Raw genomic sequence first — 26,459 nt, forward strand, 5'->3', positions numbered from 1 at the left:
TATAACTCGGCAGGCGGTGACTCAGCCGTGTCCAGTCCGTGTCCCCTTCGTCCTGCTTTTTTGAGGAGGGGGGCTGCAGAAACCTCGGTGGGAGAATTGAAGGGTCTGCAAACACCATGCAACCTCCTGCGCTTTGGCTGCTGCTCGTCCTGCTACAACTGACAGCATCTTTTCGGTCTCCGGTAAGAAAACTTGGAAGCATTTTTTTAAGACAACTGATCAGATATTGGAAGCATAAAGGGAGAGGGGTCTGGGCAGTTGTTTTGGGGAGGGGCTCCTGAATGGAGCACAATGATTCTTTGGTCCTGAATAGGATAGACATCCCCCCCCCTTTTTTTTTTGTACTGCTATTTTTCTGGATCTTTGTTACTCTGAATTCATAAATGTTTGAACGCCGCAACGCATGGCAAGTGAGATACGTGTATGCGTGTGACTTTAAACTTCTAGATATTGAAAACTCTTTTTTTTCCTAAAAAAGATCAATATTTGGCAAAGAAAGGTTATTTCCTTTGGCGGTGTGCAAAGTTAAAACTAAAAGCAGAGAGTTTAGGAGTCCGTTGTCTTATTTTTCATACCAAGTCTGAGAGAATCCGAGCTAATATTTGGGGCTGTTCTCTGTCCCGCTTCCCACCCTCCTTTTTTTCAAACCTGGGAAAATTGTCACACTTTTGATTTAAAATAAGGCTTGGGCACCAGCCCAGCAAAAATGAAGCAAAATTTGTTTTCTATTTATTAAATAAATAGAATGAAATAGAATTTCATTCTATTTATTTAAACATTATGAATGTGTCCATAATGTGGAATGGGTTTTTGATGGTAGGTTAACTGAATTTTAATTAAATTTCAATTATCAGTGCATAATCTTTTCTTGGAAACTTGTATCATAGTTTAAGATAAAGATGTTTGTGAACTTTGGTTGATACAGGTAGTTCTCGACTTACAACAGTTTGTTTAGTGATCGTTCAGAGACACTGAAAAAAGTGACTTATGACCGTTTTTCACAGTTACGACCTTTTCATCGTTTTCCCCATGGTCAGGTGACCAAAATCCGGATGCTTGGCAACTGTTTCATACTTATGACCGTTGCTGTATCCCGGGGTCATGTGATCCTCTTTTGCAACCTTCTGACAAGCAAAGTCAATACGGAAGCCAGATTCACTTAACGACCGGGGTACTAACTTATCAATTGCAGTTATTCGCTTAACAACGGAGCCAAGGAAGGTCATAAATTGGGCCAAGCTCATTTATCAACTCTCTCTCCCTAGCATTTTGGGCTCCATTATGGTAGTAAGTCAAGCATTTCAGTGTTTCTTGACCTTGGTAACATTAAGATGCACAGACTTCAACTCCCATGCGGGCTGGGGAATTCTGGGAGTTGAAGTCCAGGCATCTTAACATTATCAAAGTTGAAAAACATTATTGTATACATTAATTGAGCCTCTAACTGCCCTTCCCTATGACACTCAATGCACGTTTTGTGTTCCATTTCTTGCAGAAAATACGTTTGCAATATTTTTTTAAAAGTAAGTTTTATAAGTTTAACGTTCAAGTCTTCTCTGCCACAATCTTTTATCCATCTTCACATAAAGTCATTTTGACTTTGTGATGGTCCCTGGGTAACTTCACTTTATTTATTGGCTGGTTCTCCCTAGGCCCAGGTGGAAAATTACGGTGAGCAACGGAGCTTCCATGTTTACAGATGTTAAAAAAGAGAAAGAAAAAAGAGGCACAGTGACATTTATGTCACCATGTGCCAAGGTTGATGGATAGCTGTAAACACGGAAATCTCTAATCTTACTTTGCCTGTTGTTAACCTCTTTTGCAAAGCTCTTAGTGCTTATCTTAGCTTACGGAATAGACGAGTCCTTGCTGAGGTTTTTGTGTAGTGTTTTTCCTAGGATTCCTTCGCCTTCATGTTCCTAGAATTACCTTGAGAGAACATGGGCAGCCTCTAAATGTTATAAATCAAACAAAGACATGTTTTCTTTCCAAATCTCCCATTGTTCACACCTTCTGGCTTAACCTCTTACTCACCTCTTAAGTCCAAGTGTGTATAACTCTTATCAATATGCATCTTTCCTCCATTCCCCTCTCCCCGCTCAGGGTTGTGAAATCGTAGGTGAGAAGAAGACCTTCCTGTTTAGACAGTGAAGGGTTGCCTCTCATTCTTCTACATGACAAGTCAGGATCGCGGCATTTGGGACTTGAGGTGGGATGTTGGACATCGGCTCTAGAGTCCTGTCTGGGAGGCTTTTTTCGCTGGTCCCCATTCTCAGTCACCCTTTTGAATTATATGTTATAAGCTCCTTCTTTGGGCAAAGAACTTCCTCTGATTCTCGCTTGTGCAAACTGCTCAAGAAATAATTCAGGAATGTGCTTGTAGTGCTCAGTCAATGTGCTTACTCTCCAATTCCTTTTTGGCCGGGAAAGAGTTTTGCTGGTTTCTTGTTTGACTTCATGCTATAGTAGAAAAAGTTAAATACAGGCAGACTTCGACTTAACAACAATAGGTTTAGTGACTGTTCGGAGTAACAACAACACTGGAAATAAGTGACTTGTGACCTTTTTCACACTTACGACCCTTGAGGCATCCCCATGATCATGTGATCAAAATTCAGATGCTTAGTAACTGGCTCATATTTATGACGGTCGCAGTGTCCCGAGGTCATGTGATCCCCTTTTGTGACCTCCTGACGAGCAAAGTCATTTGGGAAGCCAGATTTGCTTAACAATCATGTTAGCAACTTAACAACTGCAGTGATTCACTTAACAACTATGGCAAAAAAGGTCATAAAATGGGGCAAAACTCCTTCAACAGCTGTTTTTGTTTAGCAACCAAAATTTGGGGGCTCCGTTGTGGTCATAAGTTGAGGACTACCTGTATATAAATGGCCCAGAAAAACCCCACTGTCTTCTCTGTTGTATATGAGAATGGAGTGGTCAGAACCACTGGAAGTCAAGAATCCAAGGACAAAATAGTGACCAACCAAGAGTGTCTGCCAGATGTGGTCAAAAAAGTCAAGATGTCCACCACAAAAGTCCAATCAAGCGTTGCCTATTTGTTAAGTGCAACATGGACGAAACACTTCCTCCTCTCTGTCTTTTAGAGATCTATTTCTTTTTTCCTTTTTTAATTTTCTCCCTAACTTTCAGATCTTTAATGCTGGAAGAAGCTAAAGGAGAACACGGTAGATTTGAAAAGGGTTTCTTTTATGATTTTATTTTTTTCTCAAATCCTAAATCTTATCTGAAAAAAAAAAAAAATCCCAGTGATGAATTTGTCTGTTTTCGACTGATTACTCTCAATGTTTGGGCTACTTGTATGATTCTGGAAATAATTAGATTTTATTCGGGATTTCTCGGGGCTGTTCTTTGCCTCCAACTGCAAGATGGCTCTGTAGTCCCTTTCCCAAGAACGATGGGCTTGAACTGGGTGCTCCTTTCTATCCAGCAATAGGCCAGGCTTCCACAGATCCCGAGACACAAAGCGCATTGCCAAATTGGGAAGGATTGAAATCCATATTTAGTTCCCAACGTGTCACTTGCGGGAGCTAATTTTAACCTGCTCTTGGGAGGCCGAGTCTGTTCGGAGTGAGGTCATCTCTTCTGTGGGCCCTTAACAAAGTTCAGCTAGAAACGCAACTGGGCAACCACGAGATCTTCTCCTAGATGTGGACCAAGCAGAAGAATGTCCCCATTTGCTAGACAAGGGTGAAGCATGACACTCTCTGTCTATGGAGATTCTCCATCATCCAGGTTGTCCCAAAGATGCTTTTTTCCCAAGAGACAAGTGGACTTTCTGGGTTTTTCTTTGAAGAGGTTTCGCTTCTCATCCGAGAAGCTTCTTCCGCTCTGACTGAAGAATTCCATTCCCCACCCTTCAGTCAAAGTTAAAGAAGCTTCTCGAATGAGAAGCGAAACCTCTTCAAAGGAAAACCAGAAAGGACATGAAACTCTCTCCATCCTGATCTGATTTTTCTGCATCTCAGGAGCAACAGATCAGGATCTGAATCTGATTGAACTAAATCAGAAGTTTTTAAAATATACATTTTTCTGTGAAAAAGATAGTTGTGACATTGTGTAAGGCAAGGAGAAATAAGAGTAGAAAGACAACAGTGTGGAACAAGGGATGCCAATACAGGCAGTCCTCGATTTACGACCACAATTGAGCCCAACATTTCTGTTGCTAAGTTGCTAAGTGACATTTAAAAATCTTTCTTGCTAGAATTGTTAAGCGAATCGCTGCAGTCGTTAACCTTAGTCACACGGTTGTTAAGTGAATCTGGCTTCCCCATTGACTGCTTGTCAGTAGGTTGCAAAAAAAGGGGGATCACGTGACCCAGGGACACTGCGACCGTCATAAATACAAGTCAGTTGCCCAGAGTTTCAATTTTGATCACGTGGCCATGGGGATGCTGCAACGGTCAGAAGTGTGAAAAATGGCCACAAGTCACATTTTTTCAGTGCCACAAGATACTTCTAATGAATAGTCACTAAATGAACTGTTGTAAGCCGAGAACTATCTGTACTTGGATTTTATCCATTATTTATTCCTCAAGAACGATTGACCAAACCTTTGCCTGCTAGTCAAGGAATGTCAAAATGTCCAGTTTTGAGCTAGTTCTCAATTTCGGAATTGAGTTTTGAGCTAGTTTTCAATTTCCTCAATTTAGGAAGCTCCTTTTGGTTTCATTTATAGTAATGAGGACCCGGTTTGTGGGGGCAATAAGCTGACTTTGTATAAAAAAAGAACACCGCTTGTGGGGGCCGAAAGCCCTACTAAGCAGGTATATACAAAAAATATGAAGGCTATTGCTTAACGCATTGTAAGCCGCCCTGAGTCTCCGGAGAAGGGCGGCATATAAATCGAACCAATAAATAAATAAATAAATCTGTCTCCAAAATAGGTAATCATCCCAAACCAGGAACATATTCTACTTTTTGTTTAGCTGTCATTCTAACTTCTTTGAATATGGTCCACTAAATGTTGAGATCAGGGGGTCTCCAACTTTGGTGACTTTGAGACTGGGGGCAGAGCAGAGTAGGTTCCTAGCATGCTGAAGGCTCCAGCCTCCTCCTCCTCCTCCTCCCCCTCCTCCTCAGTCCACAAACCCCTTCTAGATAGCTGATGATGTTACCCATCTGGGTAGTGAAACGTCTGCAGGAAAATCACCAAGCTCAGAGAGCTTCAAGGACCCCATCATCGTCGTCCTCCTCCTCCTCCATTCTTAGTCCCCCCTCCTTGCCTCCCCCCCCCTTTCAAATAAGGCCCCCTTCATAAGCCACTCAGCAGCCCAAGGGCGCTTGTCATCTGGGGAGGTGGGGGGGGGAGAGCAGGGAGGGCAGCTTCCCTACAATGCAGCTTTGAATCTGGCAAAGGGAAGAGCGTTTCTGCAAAGTTTCCCTCGCATGTTTGCTGGAGGCGCTAACAAATCCTGCCAGCTGACAGCTGAAAGAGCCGTGTGTGCTCTGGCACGGCAGCGCACCGTGCCACCGAAACCACAAACGCTTGGCCACTCCGAAGCCCCAGATGCCGAAGCAGCAAGGGAGGGCGGGAGAGCAGAGCTACCTGGTTCGCCAAACGGATTGCAGAACGTGGTTTTTGCACCTTCGATTTCATCCCAGGGGGTAGTCCTCGATTTACGGCCACAATTCCCCTCCTTCCCCCCCCAAAAAATAATTTAGGTGGCTGAGTGAGACATCAGTTAAGTGAGTTTTGCTCCATCTTGCCACCGTTGTTAAGGGAATCACTGCGGCTGTTACGTTAGTCACATGGTTGTTAAGTGAATCCGGCTTCCCCCATTGATTTTGCATGTCAGAAGGTCGCAAAAAGAGGATCACGTGATCCCATGACACCTCAACCGTCATAAGCATGAGTCAGTTGCCGAGCGTGTGAATTTTAATCGTGACGGATGCTGCAATGGTCGTAAGTGTGAGAAATGGTCCTAAGTGACTTTTTTGAGTGCCTTTGATTGGTCACTAAACAAGAGGAAGACAACAGGCTAAAGATCTCGAACCCCTGTCCTCCCCGAAGGAGTTGATGGCAGCTGGAGAGTTAATCAAGGGGGAAGAGCCGCACAACTGGATTGGCCGACATCTGGGGCAGCATTCAAAACCTGATCAAATGGGAGCAGTGTCCCCAAAGAACATCGATTTTAAAGATTATAGATCTTGTTGTACTGATGATGTTCCCTAGTAGGGTCATGAAATGTCTGCAAGAAAACAGCTCAGAGAGCACTAAGGACCCCACAGTTCTCCTCTTCTTCCTCCTCTTCTTCCTCGCCACTCCACAAACCCCACTCCCTTGTATCTTTGATGATGCTACTTAGTTGAGTAGTGAAAGGTTTGCAAGAAAAATAACCCATCTTAAAGAGCATCAAGGACCCACAGTTGTCGTCGTCATCGTCCTCGTCCTCCCCCCTCCTCCTCCTCTCCACAAATCCCACTCCCTCCTAGACAGCTGATGATACTATCTAGTTGGGTAGTGAAACGTGTGCAAGAAAAATAGCCCATCTTAGAGAGCAGACACAGTCGTTCTCCTCCTCCTCCTCCTTCCTGTCCTCCTCCTCCCCAGTCCACAAACCCCACTCCCTTCTAGATAGCTGATGATGCTACTTAGTTGGGTAGTGAAACGTCTGCAGGAAAACCACTAAGCTCAGATAGCATCACGGACCCCACAGGAGCCTTGGTGGTGCAGCGGACTAAAGTGCTGTTAAGTGCTAGCACTTAGCTGCCAGCTGCCTGCAATTAGTGTAAGTTCGAATCTCACCAGGCTCAAGGTTGACTCAGCCTTCCATCCTTTTGAGGTAGGTAAATTGAGGACCCAGATTGTGGGGGCAATAAGCCAACTTTGTATAGAACAACACTGCTTAGGGGGGGGGGCGAAAGCCCTAATAAGCAGGGATATACAAAAAAAGTATGCAGGCTATTGCTATAATGCATTGTAAGCCGCCCTGAGTCTACGGAGAAGGGCAGCATATAAATTGGACTAATAAATAAATAAATAAATAGTCCTCCTCCCACTCCGCCTCCTCCTCTCCACAAATCCCACTCCCTTCTAGATAGCTGATGATACTACCTAATTGGGTAGTGAAACGTCTTCAAGAAAACAACCAAGCCTCAGAGAGCCCCAAGGGACGCTCAGATTTTATAGATCTTGTAAAGACTGACTAAATTTGGGCCGGGCAGTAGATAAGGTCAGTATTGGGGGGGGGGGGTTCGATTGGGAGCATCAGGCTGTCCCGGCATATTTCCCCAGTTTAATCTACAAGTAGCATCTTCCAAGCCTTCGAACTTTTTTCTTTGAAATTAACCCCACCCCCCGCCTCTGTTCCTGGCATCTCCCAGCTAAGAAAAAGGCCCAGTTCCCAATATTTATTCTCGGTCTCCAACCTGGTGCCCCCCCCAACCCCTCTAGAATTGAAGGCCAGCATTGTTTACAACCGATGCAGCATCTCTTGTCGCTTGGAGTCGCCTCTTAACTCAGTCGTCTTGGCTGACGGGCGTTTGGCATGTCTGCAGCCAGTAGCACACGCAAACACACACACCTGTCCAGCCAGGTTTGTTGATCCTGGCTGTCGATCAGGGCACGTCTGTTTGGTCCCTGATGTCTCAGCGGGAGAAGACACGCTTCGGACAAGCTAAATACACCCCACGGGTTGGGTTTTCTGGAATCCCCCCACGAGGCACGTCTCGGTGGTAGGTTTCGAAAACAGGCTGCCAAATGCAAATGGGGGAGAATTTGGATCCGAAGCCGTCCACCTTCTCTTGAATTTGGGTGTTGTTTTGTTTTTTTGAAAACATGGATCCGATGAAGTGGCGGCTTTTAGGAAGGTGGAAAGCTACTTTAGACAACAAAGGTCCATTTACAAGCCCCTTGATTGATGTGGAGAGGAGCTGAGCTCCGTAGATTCCTGGCAGAGATTTCCCAAGCTGTTCCTCGGGGAGCGATTGCGGTGTTTTTCTTTTTTTAAAAAAAAACACACGTTTATTTATTTGCACGCAAAGCACATAATCGGCCAACAAGCTATTACCCTTCCCTAAATAAATCCACTTCTTAGTGGGTTCGAAGACTCCTGCGTTGGAAGTGGAGAGGGGCTTGTACGGCTACTCCTCGGCATACAACGGTTTAGTGACCGCTCAAAGTTACAACGGCACTGAAAAATGTGACTTATGACCGTTTTTCACAGTTACGACCTTTGCAGCTTCGTGGGATCAGAATTCATACGCTTGGTGACCTACTCATATTTATGACCTGTTACTCTGTCCCAGGGTCACGTGACCCCCTCTTGCGACCTTCTGACAAGCAAAGTCAATGGGGGAAACCAGATTCACTTAATAACCGTGTTACTCGCTTAACGACGGCAGCGATTCGCTTAATAATTGTGGCAAGAAAAGTTGTAAAGTGGGGCAAAACTGAACACATTTCTCCCTTAACAGGAATTTTGGGCTCAATTGTGATCGTAAGTCGAGGTCTACCTGTGTAGACTGTCGGGAAAACACTCTCAAAAAAACCCCTAAAAGGACACATGGACTATTCAATGAAATAATTTCTCATTGCTTTGCTGAATTTTCTCGCTGCGGGAGATGGTTCATCCTTCCCAAGGGGTAGAGGAAGGGCATCCAATCTTACCCACTTTTTCTTCTTGTAAAATTTAAGGAATTCTATGTTTTCCTATACATTGTATTACATTGATGAATTAAATAATGAGTTAAATAAGAGAATAACTTAGTTTAAAATTGATTGCTTGTGTCCACCCATCTTAAAGCATGGTGGGCTGGGGAATTCTGGGAGTGGAAGTCCACCCATCTTAAACATACTGGACTTAGACAGGTTGAGGAACATTGCTTCAGAACTTCTCTGCACCCTTATCCTTTCCCTCCCTGCTCTTTCGACTCTTTCCCCCTCTCCAAATTCCTAAAGACCCCCTAAAGATCCCCCCCGCAGCATCGCCCAGCATCTCGGATGCTGATGGAAGACACAGAACGGAGAGTTGTAACGGGCAGGCCTGCCTATTAAATTCTGTTGATGCAGACCTCACATTTTCCTGGCTGCAGCTCCTGCGGTTACGGGGTAGCGTGCGAGGAGCCAAGGTAAGCTGCGAGGCACTTGGGCTGCTCACCACATACACACACAGAGACACAAAGAGACAGGGAATCTGTTCAGCCGGGAGGCGGCTATCCCTACGACTGGCTTGTCAATCAAGACTGAAGTGCTCAGATGGCAGCTGCCTCTTTGCAGAGAGTGGCGTGCAACAGATGCAGCTTTTTTACACAAACACACACACGGCACTCTACCTTTGGCATCAAGAACCCCTGGGGTATTTGCACCCCTAATCCCGACCTGTTTGTTGGGCAGAGAGGTTCAGAGTCTTTCCCACAAATCCAGATCTCAAACCACTTCACCCTCACCGCTGAACTCCATCCTAAACCTTGGCAACTTTAAGACTCCCAGAGTTGGGAGTTGAAGCCCACAAGTGTTAAAGTTGGGAAGGTTGGAGACCTCTGTCATAGGGGACATTTTTGTTAAGATTTGGGTTTTTTAAAAAAAAATAAAATAAAATCCAGAGACCCCTGAACTACAAGATGGGCAGCAAATAAATTGGATGGATGGATGGATGAATGGATGGATGGATGGTTGGATGGATGGATAGATAGATAGATAGATAGATAGATAGATAGATAGATAGATAGATAGATAGATGCAATAAATATTTTAAAAAAATCTTGCCCCACTTAATGAGGCAAGCAAGGCAGTTTGTTATTTTTAATGTTTATGGTGCTATTACAGGTAGTACATGATTTACAACCAAAATTGGGGGGGGGGGGCGTGGTGTCAAAATTTCTGTGTCTTTAAGCGGCTTCTTCCTCTGACTTTCCCAGAAGCCAGGTGGGAAGGTCACATGACCCAGGGGTGTGATTGCCAAGCGCATGATTTTTTTTAAAAAAAGATATATTTTTATTATTTACATATAAGTATATGGAACACAGTGTGACCATCCTGACATTTCATCCGCCATAAAAACAGTAAAAGACAAATAACATATATACTACTTGCACAGTGCTAGTCTTGCCAAGCGCCTGAATTTTGATCACGTCCCTGTGAGGAAGGGGGGGGGGTTGTAATTGCGAGGACCGGTCGTAAGTCCCTTTTTTTTCACCATTGTTCAGTAAATGGTTGTAACTAATTGGGGAGAATATTTTGTAGCTCAGGGTTGAACTGTGGATCCCTTGGTGGTTTTCTTGCAGGCGTTTCATTACCAGACTTGGTAACATCATCAGTGCTAGAAAGGAGGGGGTTGTAGAGTAGAAGAGAAGAGCAGGAGGAGAGACAGGAGGAGGAGGAGATATGTGGGGTCCTTGGTGCTCTCTGAGCTTGGTTATTTTCTCACAGACATTTCATTACCAAACTAGGTAGCACCATCAGTTCTAGAAGGTAGTGGGGACTATTATTATTATTATTATTATTATTATTATTATTATTATTATTATTATTATTGGTTCGATTTATATGCCACCCTTCTCCAGAGACTCAGGGCGGCTTATAATGCTTTTAAGCAAGAGCCTTCATACTTTTGTATATACCTGCTTAGTAGGGCTTTCGGCCCCCCCAAGCGGTGTTCTTTTTTTTATACAAAGTCAGCTTATTGCCCCCACAATCCGGGTCCTCATTTTACCTACCTCGGAAGGATGGAAGGCTGAGTCAACCTTGAGCTTGGTGAGAATTGAACTTGCAGTAATTGCAGGCAGCTGGCAGCCAAGTGCTACTTAACAGCACTTTAGTCCGCTGCGCCACCAAGGCTCCTTGGGTTGCTCTCTGCTCAAACACAGTTCCTTCTCGCACTGATTTTGTTACCTACTTTGGGTAATGAAACATCTACCAAGAAAACAACCAAGCTCAGAGAGCACCAAGGATGGTTGTAAACTTAGGACCACCTGTAATAGTCGTGGGTTTATTTCAGGTGTCATCTCAATGTGTAAAACGCCTCCAGGTTTGTCCGGTAAGCACCCCTAGCGAATGGCCCCTCTATTTTTCATACTGGGAGACTTCGAGGGAGCCATGAGACGTTAGACCCACTGTTCTTTTTGGGTGGGCTCCGTGCCAGGGTCCATCAATGTCAAATCCCAAAGAACGGCAGCCTTTTTCACATCCAGCCGACGTGCGCCCAGGAGCATCCAGGCCCCCCCCCCTCCCAAAAGGGCCTGTGTTGTATTTGGAACCGTTTTATGACCCACAACGTTTTTCCAAGTGCATCTCCCACCAAAACAACTGCCCTCCCCCTCCTGGCTAAATTATTAGATAAATTGTCTACTGCAAAATAAACAAATATCCCCACCCATAACACCCACATTTTTTTGCAATATGCACTAATATTTGTGTTGGGAGGCAGCGGGAGATGCGATTTGGCATCTCGGCCAGGCTGTTCGGAGGTGTGTGTTGTGTTTGTCGACGTTAAGTGGTGACTTTGCAGAGGGAAAAGGACACGTAGAATAAGGCAACGGGAGACGGTGTCGTCTTTCAGTCCCGGGGCAAAAAGGAAAAAAATGCACAGTGAGCCAACTTGGTCTCTGTTTCAGGATGAGGGACCCCACCTCCCCGCGAATGGCTTAAAATCACTCATACGGATCAGTATGAATCCGTTGCACCTAAAAACCAGGTGGAGCTTTGATCCCACCATTGGGGGGGGTCCTATCTTGACTCTTTTTTGACCACAAAATGGCCAAAAAAGGACACTCCTGAGAAGCTGCAATAAGCACGATGAATGCTGAGTTTATATTAGGGTGAGCCGGCAGGGTGACTTCACCAGGAGACAGGGAGTTCTAGTTCCACATTAGGTATGAAAGCCAGGTGGGTGATTTTGGGCCAGCCACCAGGAGATGTCGAGTTCTAGTTCCATTTTGGCCATGAAAGCCAAGTGGGTGACTTTGAGCCAATCACCAGGAGACAGCGAGTTCTAGTCTCACCTTAGCCATGAAAATGTTACTTGGGAAAACCCAAAAAGAAGCAAATGGATTTTTTTCCCCCCATAAAGAATGGAATGTCCCTTAAAGAACTTCGCGTATTGAAGGGGAGGATCTGGTTACGTATTTTGAGGTGGGGTAGTGGAGAAAGGCATCTCCAGCATCTGCATAATGGCTTGGTTGAAAAAAGGGAAGACAATGGTTTTGCTAAAATTAAAGATGGATGGATGGATTGGATTTTTATCCCACTTTCATTATTGTTTATATATGACTCTAGGTTTGCAAACATACCTAATACACTTCCCTTCTCCTATTTTTCACACAACCACAACCTTGTGAGGTGGGGTGGGATGAAAGAGGGACTGGCCCAATGTCACCCAGCTGGCTTTCATGCCTAAGGCAGGACTAGAACTCCCTGTCTCCTGGTGATTGGCCCAAAATCACCCAGATCAGGGGTCTCCAACCTTGGCAACTTTAAGCCTGGAGGACTTCAACTCCCAGAATTCCTCAGCCAGCTTTGCTTTGGGGAATTCTGGGAGTTGATGTCCTCCAGGCTTAAAATTGCCAAGGTTGGAGACCCCTGACCCAGATGCCTTTCATGCCTAAGGCGGAACTACAACTCCCTGTCTCCTGGTGATTGGCTCACCACCCACCCCTCCACGTATCCAAAAGAGACCTATATTTTTCCTGGTCTGAATACACCAATCATTTATTGCTGTATAATCCCAATTGTCCTTGAGAATGATTTAAAGGTTGGTGGGGGGTGGGGGCTCAGAAAGAAGGACCATCCTCTTGAAAGACCCTTCACAGAAGCAGTGCCCCCTCCCCCCCCGTCCCATCCCATCCTTCAACCGACGAGATGTGGGAGACTCTGTGGGGGCGGGGGGGGGAGGTTTGTGTCTACACAGTCCAGGAAGGGCTGTCCGAATCGGAGACCTGGCTGGCTCCCCTCGAAGACACAGCAGCTCCTGTCGAGGTGATGGGTGACCTCATGTCTGCTCGATGAGGGCAACATTCAAAGCCCCTTTTGTAGAATAAAGCTACGTTTCTCAAATTTGGGCCACTTGAAGACGTGGGTGGGTGGGTGACTTCAACTCCCAGAATTCCCCGGTCAGTCCCGGCTGTCATGTTGAAAGATTAATCCAACAGGTGCCTCAAAACGCAACCGAGGAGAATTTAGCTAGCTAGCAAACCCTTTTGGCTTGGCATGTTTTCTGTGCCAGCCCTGCTTTGAAACTTAGATTTAACCATGATTAATTGCTGGGGGGGGGCTGTGGGACTGTCTATCCTGGATGTTGCAGGCTCCAGGTAGACCCACAATAATAGTCTCGCTTAGCCACAGAAATTCTGGGCTGAACGGTGGTCGTAAGTCGAGGACGACCTGTGTTTTAATCACGCACTTCTGCCTGTTTTGCAGTTCCTCATCTCGGAGGGTGACCAGGAGCGGCTGCCATGCCCGGCCGAGTGCCCCCCACACGAACACAGCCGCCTCCTGTGTGCCTCCGACGGGAAGTTTTACGCGTCGCCCTGCGCCTTCCAGGAAGCCAGGTGTGAACGTCCCAATCTGCAGGTGTGGCCTCGTTTCCGCTGCAGAGGAGCTGCCCAGCGGGATAACAACAGTAAGGAAACCAGGAGTGGGAGGGGGGGATCGGGGTCGGCAGAAGATGGTAGGGAGGTGCCCCTGTGTCAAGGGGGGACGGACGTGGGAGAGAATTTTGGGGAAGGGTGGCTTTTCCCAGGTGGACGTAGCTGTGAAACGGGGCTGCGGTGTGGATTGATGGATTAGCAAATTGCTTATAGGTAGTCCTTGATTTACAACTGCAATTCTCCAGACCTCCAAAGGATTGGCTCCTGGTGGCCCTAACTGTGAAATTGGGCTGCAGTGTTGATTGATTGACTAGCAAATTGCTTATTGGTATTCCTCGATTTATGACTGCAATTGTCCAGACCTCCAAGGGATTGGCCCCAGGTGGCCATAGCTGTGAAACGGGGCTGTAGTGTGAATTGATTGATTGACGAATTGCTTATTGGTATTCGACTTACGACCGCAATTCTCCAGACTCCCAAGGGACTGGCCCCAAGTGGCCGTAGCTGTGAAACTGGACCACGGTGTGAATTGATGGATTAGCAAATTGTTTCTAGGTAGGAGTTAAGTCCCCAAGGTTCAGAAACCCTGGTTCAATGTCCGATCTTGACTTGTGTCTTCCTCCCATTTCTTCCATAGGTGCCAATCTGACTCGTTGCCAAGAAGACCGAGCGGCTGCCCTCGTCAAATCCCGGCGCCAGAGCCACGCCCTGTACGTGCCCGAATGTAGTGAGAACGGTGCCTTCCTGGAGGTGAAGCTCTTTCTACGTCTTCCTTACGGCACTGGGCGAACTTCCCGTCCTCCTGCCCCATCTTGAGCCGCTCTCGATAGCAAGACGGGCAGTAAATACATTTAATCAATGTCGGAAGAAATGTCCCCCTGGGTTCAGTTCCAAGTGGGGAGGAAGATACTGGGAAGAAGGTTTTTTTAATGGTGGACGGGACCCCATGCCTTGAAGATCTTGGGTGAATATAAAAAAGGGGAAGGGATCCTGAGAGTGCCCGGGTTTTATGTCCTCTCTGGGCTTTTGAATTTGAGCTTGCATTCTGATTGGTTGTCAGACTCCCATGGGGCCATGCAGGGGCAACTTTGTAGGTTGTGATTTTTGAGTCCCAAGCTTGGTTGACTCTTGCTGGGTGATGATGTAATGAAAGTGGCTTTGGGGAATTCCTACTATAGCTCTGCCTGAAGGAGGTAGATCTTTGTTACGTAGAATAGAGTGGCCCAGGCCTTAGTGGCCCATTGACAAAGTGGGGCGGTGGGGGGCTGATTTTCTGCCTCCCGTTTAGGGGAAATATTCTGCCCTTTTAATATTTCCTAAAATATCTCATTTTCCTAGGAGAGGGGTGGGTGCTAACTTCCTACATCAATTCATAAATCTTCAACGGCAAGGTGTCAAACTCAATTTCATTGACGGCCGCATCAGGGCTGTGGTTGACCTCGGGAGGGGGAGATAGGCGTGGCCAGCTTGATGCCCCCCCCCCAACTGCTGGCATATTTCCTCTTCGCACTGGCTGAAGCCACGCAAGGATGACCCCTTACATTTTCCAGGATGGCCCCACAGGCCGGATCTGACCGCATCGCAGGCTGGGTCCAGCCCAAAGAGCCTTGTGTTTGACACCCCTGTTCTACGGGCTCCTTCGGAGCTCAGGGTGAAGGGCAGACAACGGGGTGCCCGAGGGATGCTCAGAAACAATATTGCGCCCTTGCCATCAAGCTCTGGTTTTTGGACAGTGTGGTTGTTGTAGACCCCAAATTCTTCAACTTACGACCACAACCGAGCTCCAAAATATCTGTTGACCCTAAATAAATGGTCATAAGTCGAGGGATCACCTGCATCGTTTTCCTGGGCACATCCCCTCACCCATTCTCTCTCTCCCGTCTGCCCAGGTCCAGTGCCATAAACAGACCGGGTATTGTTGGTGCTCTACCCCGGAAGGCAAGCCCATTGCGGGAACGTCTGCCCTGAACCAAGCGCCCAATTGCACAGGTAAGGTCTTCCTGGCATTCTCTCGCCTCCAGCCAGGTTCCTAGAGGCTGGTGGGTGGGGTGGAGAAACAAGGAATTTAGCCAAGATTTATTTTCCTGGTTTGGGGGGCTCGGCTTGCCTTGTGAACTGAAATAATCAATGCAGAGAAAATTATTATTATTTTTTTGTCTTTTAATGACCCCATAATCCCTTTCATCGGGCTGGAATTTGGGCAGCTGAATGGAGCTGAACGTTTACTGGCCGGATGCCCTTCCTGTTGCCAGTGCAGAGTTCACAGCTGATATTTACTCATTGTGTCCACAAGAAAAAAATTGGTTACCGAATTATAATATCAATTGGTGCCAATTTTTTGAGATCTATAACAATACATTTACCCATGTACTTACATGCATGTAAATTAGGTTTGAGATCATGTATTTTATCACAGAGATGTTATTATTCACGAATAATGTTAGAATTATTTTTAATTTATTGTATGTCTATTGCTGGTCGATGACCGTAATAAAGTTTAATTCTCATTATGCCCAGAGAGAGAAATATCTGCCGCTACCTAGGATCGAACTCCCAGCCTCCTGACTGTAAGGCGAGAGCTCCACCTCTAGGCCACTGGCCACTCAGAGAAAATAATTAATAATTAAATTAATTTAAAATAATTAATAAATTTAATAATAAAGCATTTCTTAATAAATTAATAAATATCCAAGGGAACTCCTGGGCATTTTAATAAAAGATCAAGAACAGCTAGAAATCCAGATTAGACTAAGAGCGGTGTTTTTTCAAACCTGGCAACTTTTAAGGCATATGGACTTCAATTCCCAGAATGGTTGTGGCATCCACCTTCTCAGCTGGCTTCCAACAAGCCAAGTTCGTGTGGGAAGCTGGATTCGCTTAATGACGGGGGCAAAAACGGTTGCAAAATCAGGCACGGCTGACTTAACAAATAGATTGCTGGAAGTTCCACTCGCAACGGTGCTTATAAACCGAGGTCTGTCTGTAAACCTTAGTCTGTTAGTAACCTCTTTATTCCTTCTGTCTCTTTTGCGTCCGACCCAAACCAGGAATGGATTCAGCGGGGACTTCATGGCAAGATGCCCATTCTTCTAAGCGAGGTAAGTCGCCCTCTGCTAGCTGTTAATGCCCAGCGACTGAGTGTGCATGATGTGCCTAACTTGGTTAGTGAGTTAACCCGTGTGTTCTGGATTCACACCATGCACCGATCGAGATTCAGACTAACCCGGTTTAAGCATGTTGTGGGGATGCAGCCCCCCGAGGGCTTCGACTGACTTTCTAGAAAAAGGTGCTGTGAACTCAGTCGTTCACAATCTCGGTTTGCAAATCCTGCTGGCGTGTGGGAGTACTGCATCTCTGGTCTGTTGCATGAGCATTTTATTTATTGACTTAATTTTAGTCATATGTCTAATTGGGAAACCGCCTATCTCATTCACAGAACGTCGTACAACTAAAAATACCTATTAAAATTATTAAAATTAATATGACATTTACTGTAGCTGGATTTCAGGAGTACATAAGTGGGTCTCTAGGAAAGACCCACCCAGGGATGCCTGCAGGGAGGGGCTCAAAAAAAAAAAAAGCATTGCCACTATGAGGCAATGAAGCCCCGCCCCTTTTTCCTCATGCCACATGCAGATTTTGATTGCGTGTTTATGGCCTCCCTCTTGACTTTTTTGACCTTCTGAGGAGACCCCCCCCTCCCGCATTTCCCAAAGCCCCCCTCTTAACCAGTGGCAGAACAGCAGGGGTGTGTTTTCCCACCCTTTGAGGATGTAGTGGAATGTAGTCTGGATTCCCAGGTGGGAGGGGCAGCTCAAGACTCATTTCAGAGAGTTTGGTGTATGAGAATGAAGAGTGAAGACAGCTGCTCCCTAACAGTTCCCACAGCGTATGTTTTTATGGTGCAAGTTGTCTCCTTCAGTCTGGCAACTTTTCGACTTGCCTTTCTTGGGATTTGGAGCCTGACTGCTGATAAGAAATCTAAGAAGTCTTAAAAATAGGTTTCACGTGACCCCCCCCCTTCCTTCATAGCAGCCCTCAGCCCCTCCCCAGAAGACACACTAAAACACGGATTTAGAGCAGTGTTTCTCAGCCACTTTAAGATGTGTGGACTTCAACTCCCAGAATTCCCTAGCCAGGTTAGGGAATTCTGGGACTTGAAGTCCAGCCATCTAAAAATGCCTAGGGAATTCTGGGACTTGCAGTCCAGCCATCTAAAAATGCCTAGGGAATTCTGGGACTTGAAGTCCAGCCATCTAAAAATGCCTAGGGAATTCTGGGACTTGCAGTCCAGCCATCTAAAAGCTGCCGAGGTTGAGAAACGCCAATTTATAGCTACTTGAGCTACGGAAGTGGGGGTCTTCCTGACAAAAGAGCCTAAAGTCATTTTCTGCATTCCTCCCTTTAATGCCTTGGGGGGGGGGGAATGTTACTTAGCAGGCAGAAGTTCAACCGATGGAGCTTCTTCTGTCTTAGGAAAGGATACCCTGCCCCGTTGGGTTTCGGGTGGGTCCCCTCCCTCAGTTTGCGTCAAATGTAGAACCCCGATGAACCCTCGTCACTGGCTCGAGGCGCCCCCTGCAGCTCTAAATTCTCCCCCTCTTTGGACAGAGAAGATGACATTAAACCTTCTGTAATAGCTGCCTTCCACCTCTTTTCCTCCCTGAACGCAGAGGAAGGCGTCGCCCCCCGGCCTACTCAGCCCAGCCCCGGGCCCCACAGGCAGCCAGGTAGGTCTCCAGCCCTTCCTTCTCCCCACTCTGGTCAGTGTGCCACCCAGGCCACCGCCCTCGGTTTGGGTGGGGGGTGGGGGGAGGAAATAAGCTGCTTGGACTCGCCAGAACTGGACTGTTGTTGCATGGGTGTGTTTGCACTGCTAGGCAACAATTGCACAAGGCATGCTTGAAATGGAGACACCGAATGTGGACTTTTATACCTGCCATGCCTGAGTTGCCCTATTCTCTTCCTTCCTTCCCTTCTTCCTTCCTCTTTATCATTTTTCCTTCCTTCCTTCCTCCCTTCCTTGTTTATCCTTTTTCCTTCCTTCCTCCCTTCCCTGTTTATCCTTTTTCCTTCCTTTCCTTCCCTCCTTCCTTCCTGTATCCTTTTTCCTTCCTCCCTCCCTCCCATTTATCCTTTTTCCTTCCTTCCTTCCTCCCTTCCCTGGTAATCCTTTTTCCTTCCTTTCCTTCCTGTTTATCCTTTTTCCTTCCTTCCTCCCTTCCATTTATCCTTTTTCCTTCCTTTCCTTCCTGTTTATCCCTTTTCCTTCCTTCCTCCCTTCCCTGTTTATCCTTTTTCCTTCCTTTCCTTCCTGTTTATCCTTTTTCCTTCCTTCCTCCCGTTTATCCTTTTTCCTTCCTTCCCCCTTCCGTTTATCCTTTTTCCTTCCTTTCCTTCCTGTTTATCCTTTTTCCTTCCTTCCTCCCTTCCATTTATCCTTTTCCTTCCTTCCTTCCTGTTTATCCTTTTTCCTTCCTTCCTCCCTTCCTGTATCCTTTTTCTTTCTTCCTTTCTCTCACTCTTCCTTCCTTTTCTTTCTTTCTTTCTTTCTTTCTCTTTCTTTCTTCCCCTTCTCTTTTTGTATTTATTTATATCTCACCTTCACTATGAAACTAACAAACATAGCTAACACTCCTTCCTCCTATTCTTCCCACAACAACCCTGTGAGGTGGGCTGGGCTGAGAAAGAGAAGGACTTGCCTAAAGTTAGTCAGCCGGATGTCATGCCTAAGGCGGGACTAGAACTCCCAGACTCCTGGCGCTTGGCCCAAAGTCACCCAGCCGGTTTTCAGGTCCAAGGCAGGATTAGAACTTGCCGTCTCACTCACCGATGAATCTAAATATACATGAAAATGAATATAAAGCAGCGGCAGTCCCTGTCGGCTGAGTGGGCAACTCATGTGGATGGGTGGCACAGCTGCCCTTAGTTGGGGTGGGGTGCCCTGCCCTATTTGGCGAGAGGTGGTCTCTCCATAAGGAAGCCTGGCAGGATGGACTCCCCCACACCCTGAACAGGACCAGGAGACTCTTTGGATGTGGCAGGATGGGCCGGGTTGGTGGGGGGGGGGCGGCAAGAGAAAAACCAGAAGGGCCATTGAGGCACCAAAGAGTTGGGTGTGATTAAGCGGGTTTCCAGATGCCACATTTTTGCTCTAACCCCCCCCCCCCCCCGGCTTCTGTTTCCTGCCAATTATTCTGCCTCCCTGCCCATCACGGATCCCTCGCTGCTCCTCCGTAACCCAGAAGGCACCACCCTGCCTTTCCTGATTCCCATCATCCTTCCGGATTTCAAGACCAACCACACGGCGAAACCGGCTCAAGGTGAGCCCCGTTTTCTTACTAATATCTTTATGACATTTATATGCTGCTTGTGTCACTCTAAAAAGGGACTCTGGACAGCTGCCCATTAAAAGGAGCCTTGGTGGCGCAGCGGACTAAAAGCGCTGTTAAGTAGCACTTAGCTGCCAGCTGCCTGCAATTACTGCGAGTTCAAATCTCACCAGGCTCAAGGTTGACTCAGCCTTCCATCCTTCCGGGGGAGGTAAAATGAGGACCCGGATTGTGGAGGCAATAAGTTGACTTTGTATAAAAAAAAAAGAACACCGCTTAGGGGGGGCCGAAAGCCCTACTAAGCAGACATATACAAAAGTATGAAGGCTATTGCTTAACTCATTGTAAGCTGCCCTGAGTCTCCGGAGAAGGGCGGCATATAAATCAAACCAATAAATAAATAAATGAATAAATGAATGAATGAATGAATGAATGAATGTAATAAAATCATTTCTGTCCAGTGCCAGATCTGTCCAGAGTTCGGATTTAGGAATTGACTCTTGGACTCTTGGCAATTGATTCCTATTTATGACGGTCGCAGTGTCCCGGGGTCACGTGAGCCCCCTTTGCGACCTTCCGACAAGCAAAGACAATGGGGAACCCAGATTCAGTTTACAACCGTATTGCTAACTTAACAACTGCTGTAATTCACTTAACAGCTGTGACAAGAAGGTCATAAAATGGATGCCAAATTCAGTTAACAACTATCTTGCTTAGCAACAGAAATTTTGGGGTCAATTGTGGTCGTAAGCCGAGGACTATCTGAACCATCCCAGTCAGGTGGTTCTCCAGTCTATTTGTGAAATTCATTTTAGCATTTGCTAAGAAAAATCTGCTTCATCCTCCTTGTCGTTGAACAGGCTGACCTGGAAGGTGGGGTCAAACATGCTGTCAAGTTTAGAATCGTGGCGTTCCCACAGGAGAAACAAGTCCAGCCCTCCCATGAATTCCGTTGATTCTTATCTGGCACCAATTGGGCTTGACTGTTAGTAGATCAGATTCTTGCATAGAGGTAGAACGCGGTAAACTTTTAGCGCTTTGAACTCAACTCCTGTTCCTGGTTTCTCTTGCGCCTGACGCTCTTTCCGTGCAGAATACCCGCCATCGTGCGAACAGGAACGGCGGGAAGCCATCCACCAGGCCCGCCAGCACCAACAGGAGGGCACCTTCATCCCGGAGTGCGAAGGCGATGGCACCTACAAGGAGGTGCAATGTCACCAAGCCACAGGCTACTGCTGGTGCGTGCGAGTGGTCAGCGGCCGGCCCATCCCAGGGACCTCCACCCGGTCAGTGCCCTACCTGTCTTGAACTCAAGAGTTTGAGCCCCTTTCTCCTCCCCTATGTTCAGTGACACCCCCCTCCTTTAGCGTAAAACGGGGGTCTCCAAACGTAGCAACTTTGTGGACTTGAACTCCCAGAATTCTGGGAGTTGAAGTCCACGAGTCATAAAGTTTGTCATAAAGTTGCCAAGGTCCAAGACTCCTCCATTAAACCACACGTCTGGGTGTGTCCTGGGACTGCAACTCCCAGCATTCCCAATGACAGCTGAGGAATTCTGGGAATTGCAGTCCCAACACAGCCGATAGCCCCAAGGCTGGGAGAGATTGAAAGACATAAAAAAATTGGGAGACCCAGATCTGGGTTGCAGCTTTTTTCAGTTCCTAACGTCACCCCCCCTAAAAATGGGGGCTCCCCTGGGAAAGAGGGGGAGATATAATAATAATAATAATAATAATAATAATAATAATAATAATAATAATAATAATAATAATAATAATATAATTTACTGCTCCCCAACGGCCTTCCCTTAATTTCTCGTCGTTTTCCCAGAAACTTTCCCCCGGACTGCGAAGCTGATATGGCAACCAAGAGCACGGAAATAGGGTCCTTGTTCCGAGATCGTATCCTGCCAGGTAAGTCAGAGCTGTTTCCGTCCCTTTAAAAACAGTCATAAGACGACACGTTTATTTTCAACCAGGGTTTTTTTGCAGCTTTCTGTCGGAAAGATTCCTGTTTTTTGATCTTCCCAACTAGGTTGTCCCGGGTCAAAGAAAACACAATTCCTTACCCAACTGATCAAAGCCTTGAGTTCCCACATGCTGCAATCGAGGCTGATGACCATTCCGTACCGCAGGTAAATTCGGCTCGCCCATCGCGAAAAAGGAAGCGCCTTCGGTCGGTGAACCGTACAATCAAAGATATCGTGCAGCGTCCCCGTTTCTCAGCTTTAAGGTCTGTGGATTTCAACTTCCACCGTTTCCCCCGCTATCCTTTTGAACTTGAAGATGGGTGCACTTCAACGTGGTGGCTAGGGGATCCTGGGAGTTGGAGTCCACACCCCTTAAAGGTGCCAAGATCGAGAAACACGGAGTTAGGCTGCGGGTGAAGTGACGACCATACGCCAAACTCAAATTTTGGGACCTGGTTAATTTGAGAGATTTTGCTAAGACCGTTTGTACAGTTGGCATATATGAACCCTGTACATAGATGTATTATTATCTGGAGGGTCCTGGAGACCCAGACCCACACAGCTAGCCAGAGTTGGAGGAGAGAGAGAGAGAGAGAAAGGGAGAGAGAGGAAGAAAAAAAAAAGAGAGAGGGAAGGGAAGAGAGGGAGGGAGACAGAGGAAGAGAGAAAAACAGAGAGGGAGAGAAGAGGGAGAGGGGGGGGAGAAAAAAAGAGGGAGGGAGGGAAGAGAAGAGGGGCAGAGGAAGAGAGCGAGAAAGACAGAGTGAGGGAAGGGGAGAGAGGGAGAGGGGGAGAAAAAAGAGAGAAGGGAAGAGGGAGAGAGGGAGAGGAAGAGAGAGAGAGAGAGAGAGGGAGAGAGGTGGGGGCAGAGAGAGTGTTTGGCAAAGTTTCAGGGCCATGAATTTAGAGGCCATGAGTTCAAGTTCTGCCTTAGCCATGAAAGCTAGCTGGATGACTTTGAGCCAATCGTCAACAGTGAATTCTAGTCCCGCCTTAGGCATGAAATCCGGCTGGGTGACTTTGGGCCAATTGCCAGGAGGTGATGAGTTCTAGTCCCACCTGGGGGATTCGGGGCGAGTTGCTTCCCCTCAGCCCAACCTACCTCTCAGGGTTGTTGTTGGGAGCATTACCCGTGCTGTCTTGACTTGCGCCAACAATTAAACCACATTAAAAAATGTGACTCCCCCTCGGTAGGTTTCCGGATTCCTTGGCGGCCCCCAGCCTGGAAGACCGGGCCGTGCGCTGGCAGTTCACCCACTTGGACCGAGACTTCAGCAACGGCCTGAGCGAGAGGGAGCTCCGTCCCTTCAAGCTGTACATGAAGCAAAACGCCCGGCCCAAACGTTGCGTCCGGAAGTTCCTGGATTACTGCGATCTCAGCGGCAACAAGTTGATCTCGCTGCCCGAATTCAGAGGCTGTTTGGGGCTCAGCTAACCCTCCGGTGTGTATTTTGGGGCCCCTCCCCCTTTTCTACCTGAAGCTCCGGGGAAGTGGGGCGGGGGGACATGAGACCCTCCCCAATGTAATTCCTGGGGCTCAAAGATGACTGGCACAAGAGTGGCACAAGTCCAAGCAGTTTTGGACTTGTGCCACTCTGCGTGCCTCCCAGGAACGTCTTCCAGCCAGTCCTCGACTTACGACCGTTCATTGACTGGACTGTTCGAAGTTATTACAACGGCACTGGAAAAAGGGACTACTGACCATTTTTTCACACTTACGACCGTGGCAGCCTCCCCGGGGGTCACGTGATCAAAACCCAGGCACATAGCAACCGACTCGTATTTATGACGGTGGCAGTGTCCCGGGGTCACCGGATCTCACTTTTGTGACCCACGGTTGCCAAGCGCCACAATCACATGACCGTGAAGGTGGAACGAGTCGTAAATCTGAGAACCGGTCATAAATTACTTTCTCCGATACCGCTGTAAATTTAAACCGTTGTTAAAACGGGATGGCGATACATTAAGGATGGCCTGTATTTGGTGCTGCCATCAAAATTGGGAGCTTGCTGGAGTCAGCGAGACCTGGAACAAAATTAATTAGTGCTTTTTCAAACAAAAAAAACACACCCCTCCTTTGTCCCTTAATAAATATATCCCAACCTTCCCCCCTCCCCCCCCCCTTTTATTCTGTCAATCCTTCTGACAAAAAAGGAGTTTAGAGAGCAGATTAAGCCTGGATTAACTTTCCGCGCTATTTCCTTCCAAATGGATTAAATTGGCATTTCTTCTTTTGTGAAAACGACGGAGAGTCACCTGAAACCCTTGAAAAGAAATGGGGACAAACTGATTACTTCTGCTTTTAACACAACGGCGCTCCGAGAAACCCAAAACCTGCTTCCTTGATTAAAGACGTCAATTCCAAACGCGGAAGGCAAAACACCCTCGGCACCATTGGAGGCTTTTCCAGTTCTCCGGTTGTTTCTTTCATTGTTTAATTCCGTCGGAGGTGTTTGGGCTGATCCTTGTCTCCATGAAGTTTGATTCTTGATCGAGGACACGGATCGTTGCCCAAACCCAGATAAGAATGAGAAAAAAGTTGCCTTCTTGGGAGAAGGATGTGAAAAGAAAGAGAGGGAGGAAGGATAGGAAACTTAAGATGATATTATTGAGGATGGAAGATGCTGGAAGAATACACGTTCCCAATTATTGGCTTCCTTTTCCAAGAACAGTTTAAAGCAGGGGTCTCCAACCTTGGCCCGTTAAAGACCTCTGGACTTCAACTCCCAGAGCTCTGCTGGCTGAGGAATTCTGGGAGTTGAAGTCCACAAGTCTTAAAAGTGGCTAAGGTTGGACACCTCTGCTTTAAAGTGTTACTAATAGTTGACATGAAGTTATTAGTACCACTTTATAAAACCTGGAATCCTGCATCCAGTTTTTGGTCACCATGTTATAAAAAAGATGTTGAGATTCTGGGAAAAAAACGCAGAGAAGAGCAACTAAGATCAGAGATGGTCTTCAGCTGGTTCGGAGTGGTTCTCCCGAACTGGTAGCCGAAATTGTGGGTGGGGCCGGGCCCACCCCAGCTCTATGCCATCCTATTTAAGCACATTTTTGAGGCCGGGGGCATGCGCAGAAGGTAAGTGAATACCATTCCTGACTAAAATGATTGAAGTCCTGGAGATTAAAATTTATGAAGAATTTAATTTAATTAATAATTTAATTTATATGCCGCCTCTCTCCGAATACTCAGGGCGGGTCACAATACATTTAAAAAATCATTATAAAAAGACATTGAAAAATTAAAAAAAAACATTAAAAACTCATTCACACCATTCATGGCCGGATCTCGCCAGATCCCAAGAGCGAGATCAACGGCCCCAGGCCTGCCGGAAAAGCCAGGTCTTCACCGCTTTTCGGAAGGCAAATAGGGTGGGGATGGTCCAGACCTCAGGAGGTTGCAGGATTTGGGTTTGGCCAGTCTAGAGAAAAAAAAAAGGACTAGGGGGGACATGATAGCAGCGTTCCAGTATCTGAGGGGCTGCCATGAAGAAGAGGGGGTCAGATTATTTTCCAAAGCACCAGAAGGCAGGAGAAGAAACAATGGATGGAAACTCATCAAGGAGAGAAGCAACCTGAAATTAAGGAGAAACTGCCTAACAGTGAGGACAATGAACCAATGGAACAGCTTGCCACCAGAAGTGGGCGCTCCATCACTGAAATGATTCTATAGGGTTTCCTGCTTGAGTTAAGTGCAAGGGCAGGGGTGAAATCCAGCAGGTTCTGACAAATTCTGGAGAACCGGTAGCGGAAATTTTGAGCAGTTCGGAGAACCAGCAAATACCACCCCTGGCTGGCCCCAGAATGGGGTGGGAATGGAGATTTTGTAATATCCTTCCCCCAGGAGTTGGGAGGGAATGGGGATTTTGCAGTATCCTTCCCATGCCACGCCCACCAAGCCGAGTCCACAGAACCGGTAGTAAAAAAAAATTGGATTTCACCACTGGTGCAAGGACCAGTTGCAAATCACGTTTTTTCCAGCACAGTTATGCTTTGAACGGTCACTAAGCAGTTGTAAGCCGAGGATCGCCCGTACCTGAGGCATATCCCAACCTGGCGTTTCATTAATATTTTTCTCCTTTCTATTTCAAAGGTTTTCTCTCCCCAAAATGGCATGAAAATCTCTCTCCGTCTCTCTCTCTCTGAGTTCCTGCCTTCGATTGCTGACTGACCCTCTGCACTTTATAAAAAGGTGGACTGGATTTTCTGCCAAGAATTACGAGGATTTTTTGGGGGGGCAGCAGGGAAGAAGGAGCAGAATTGGTGACGGCAAAGCCCACCCACTCGTTTCTTTTCCTGTTTTTGCCTCCTTTCGCTTTAAAAATGTAGATTAAAAAGGGCTGCGGTAATCCGCGGCCTTCCTAGATTTTGTTAATAATAATGATTATTTTAATCCTGGCTTTATTTGTACGGTGTCCTTGGAAAGGGAAAAATCTAACTGTGATGGCCTTTCTCTGAGCGGTTTTAAAAAGATGTATGTTTTGGAAATTTTTTTTTTAAATAAAAGGGCGATTTGTCTTCTAAGCCCCTGGCGCTGGGGAAAAAATAAGCCGAATTTTAGAATCAACTCTAGTCTTATCTGCGTGGGCTCTTTGAATCAATAAATTATA

The 26,459-nt window shown here is 46.7% G+C and overlaps 1 protein-coding gene across 3 annotated transcripts; it reads left to right on the top strand.

The window, feature by feature from the left end:
• On the top strand, positions 1 to 26,459 carry LOC139320949 (SPARC-related modular calcium-binding protein 1-like). Of its 3 annotated transcripts, none has more exons than XM_070949508.1 (12): positions 1 to 182; positions 13,379 to 13,580; positions 14,186 to 14,298; positions 15,438 to 15,537; positions 16,596 to 16,646; positions 18,222 to 18,278; positions 19,794 to 19,871; positions 20,974 to 21,166; positions 21,711 to 21,793; positions 21,915 to 22,014; positions 23,044 to 23,291; positions 25,943 to 26,459. In XM_070949508.1, exons 1-11 carry the CDS (start codon positions 117 to 119, stop codon positions 23,282 to 23,284), a joined length of 1,284 nt encoding a protein of 427 aa, XP_070805609.1. In that variant the 5' UTR covers positions 1 to 116; the 3' UTR covers positions 23,285 to 23,291; positions 25,943 to 26,459. The 3 variants fall into 3 exon arrangements, with proteins under 3 accessions (XP_070805609.1, XP_070805610.1, XP_070805611.1); XM_070949509.1 differs by having other exon boundaries at positions 19,797 to 19,871; XM_070949510.1 differs by lacking the exon at positions 18,222 to 18,278.

This window comes from Pituophis catenifer, unplaced genomic scaffold (genome assembly GCF_029215685.1).
Source record: "Pituophis catenifer annectens isolate HBS135680 unplaced genomic scaffold, rPitCat1.0.hap2 SCAF_9, whole genome shotgun sequence".
Taxonomy (NCBI): Eukaryota; Metazoa; Chordata; class Lepidosauria; order Squamata; family Colubridae; genus Pituophis; species Pituophis catenifer.

What these genes read in the sequence shown, in the direction of transcription:
- LOC139320949 (XM_070949508.1), top strand. Translation starts at nt 117, where the DNA reads ATGCAACCTCCTGCGCTTTGGCTGCTGCTCGTCCTGCTACAACTGACA. An exon ending in AGAACGGTGCCTTCCTGGAG is followed by an intron (nt 14,299 to 15,437) that starts GTGAAGCTCTTT and finishes CCGTCTGCCCAG; the next exon opens with GTCCAGTGCCATAAACAGAC. An exon ending in TGCCCATTCTTCTAAGCGAG is followed by an intron (nt 16,647 to 18,221) that starts GTAAGTCGCCCT and finishes CCCTGAACGCAG; the next exon opens with AGGAAGGCGTCGCCCCCCGG.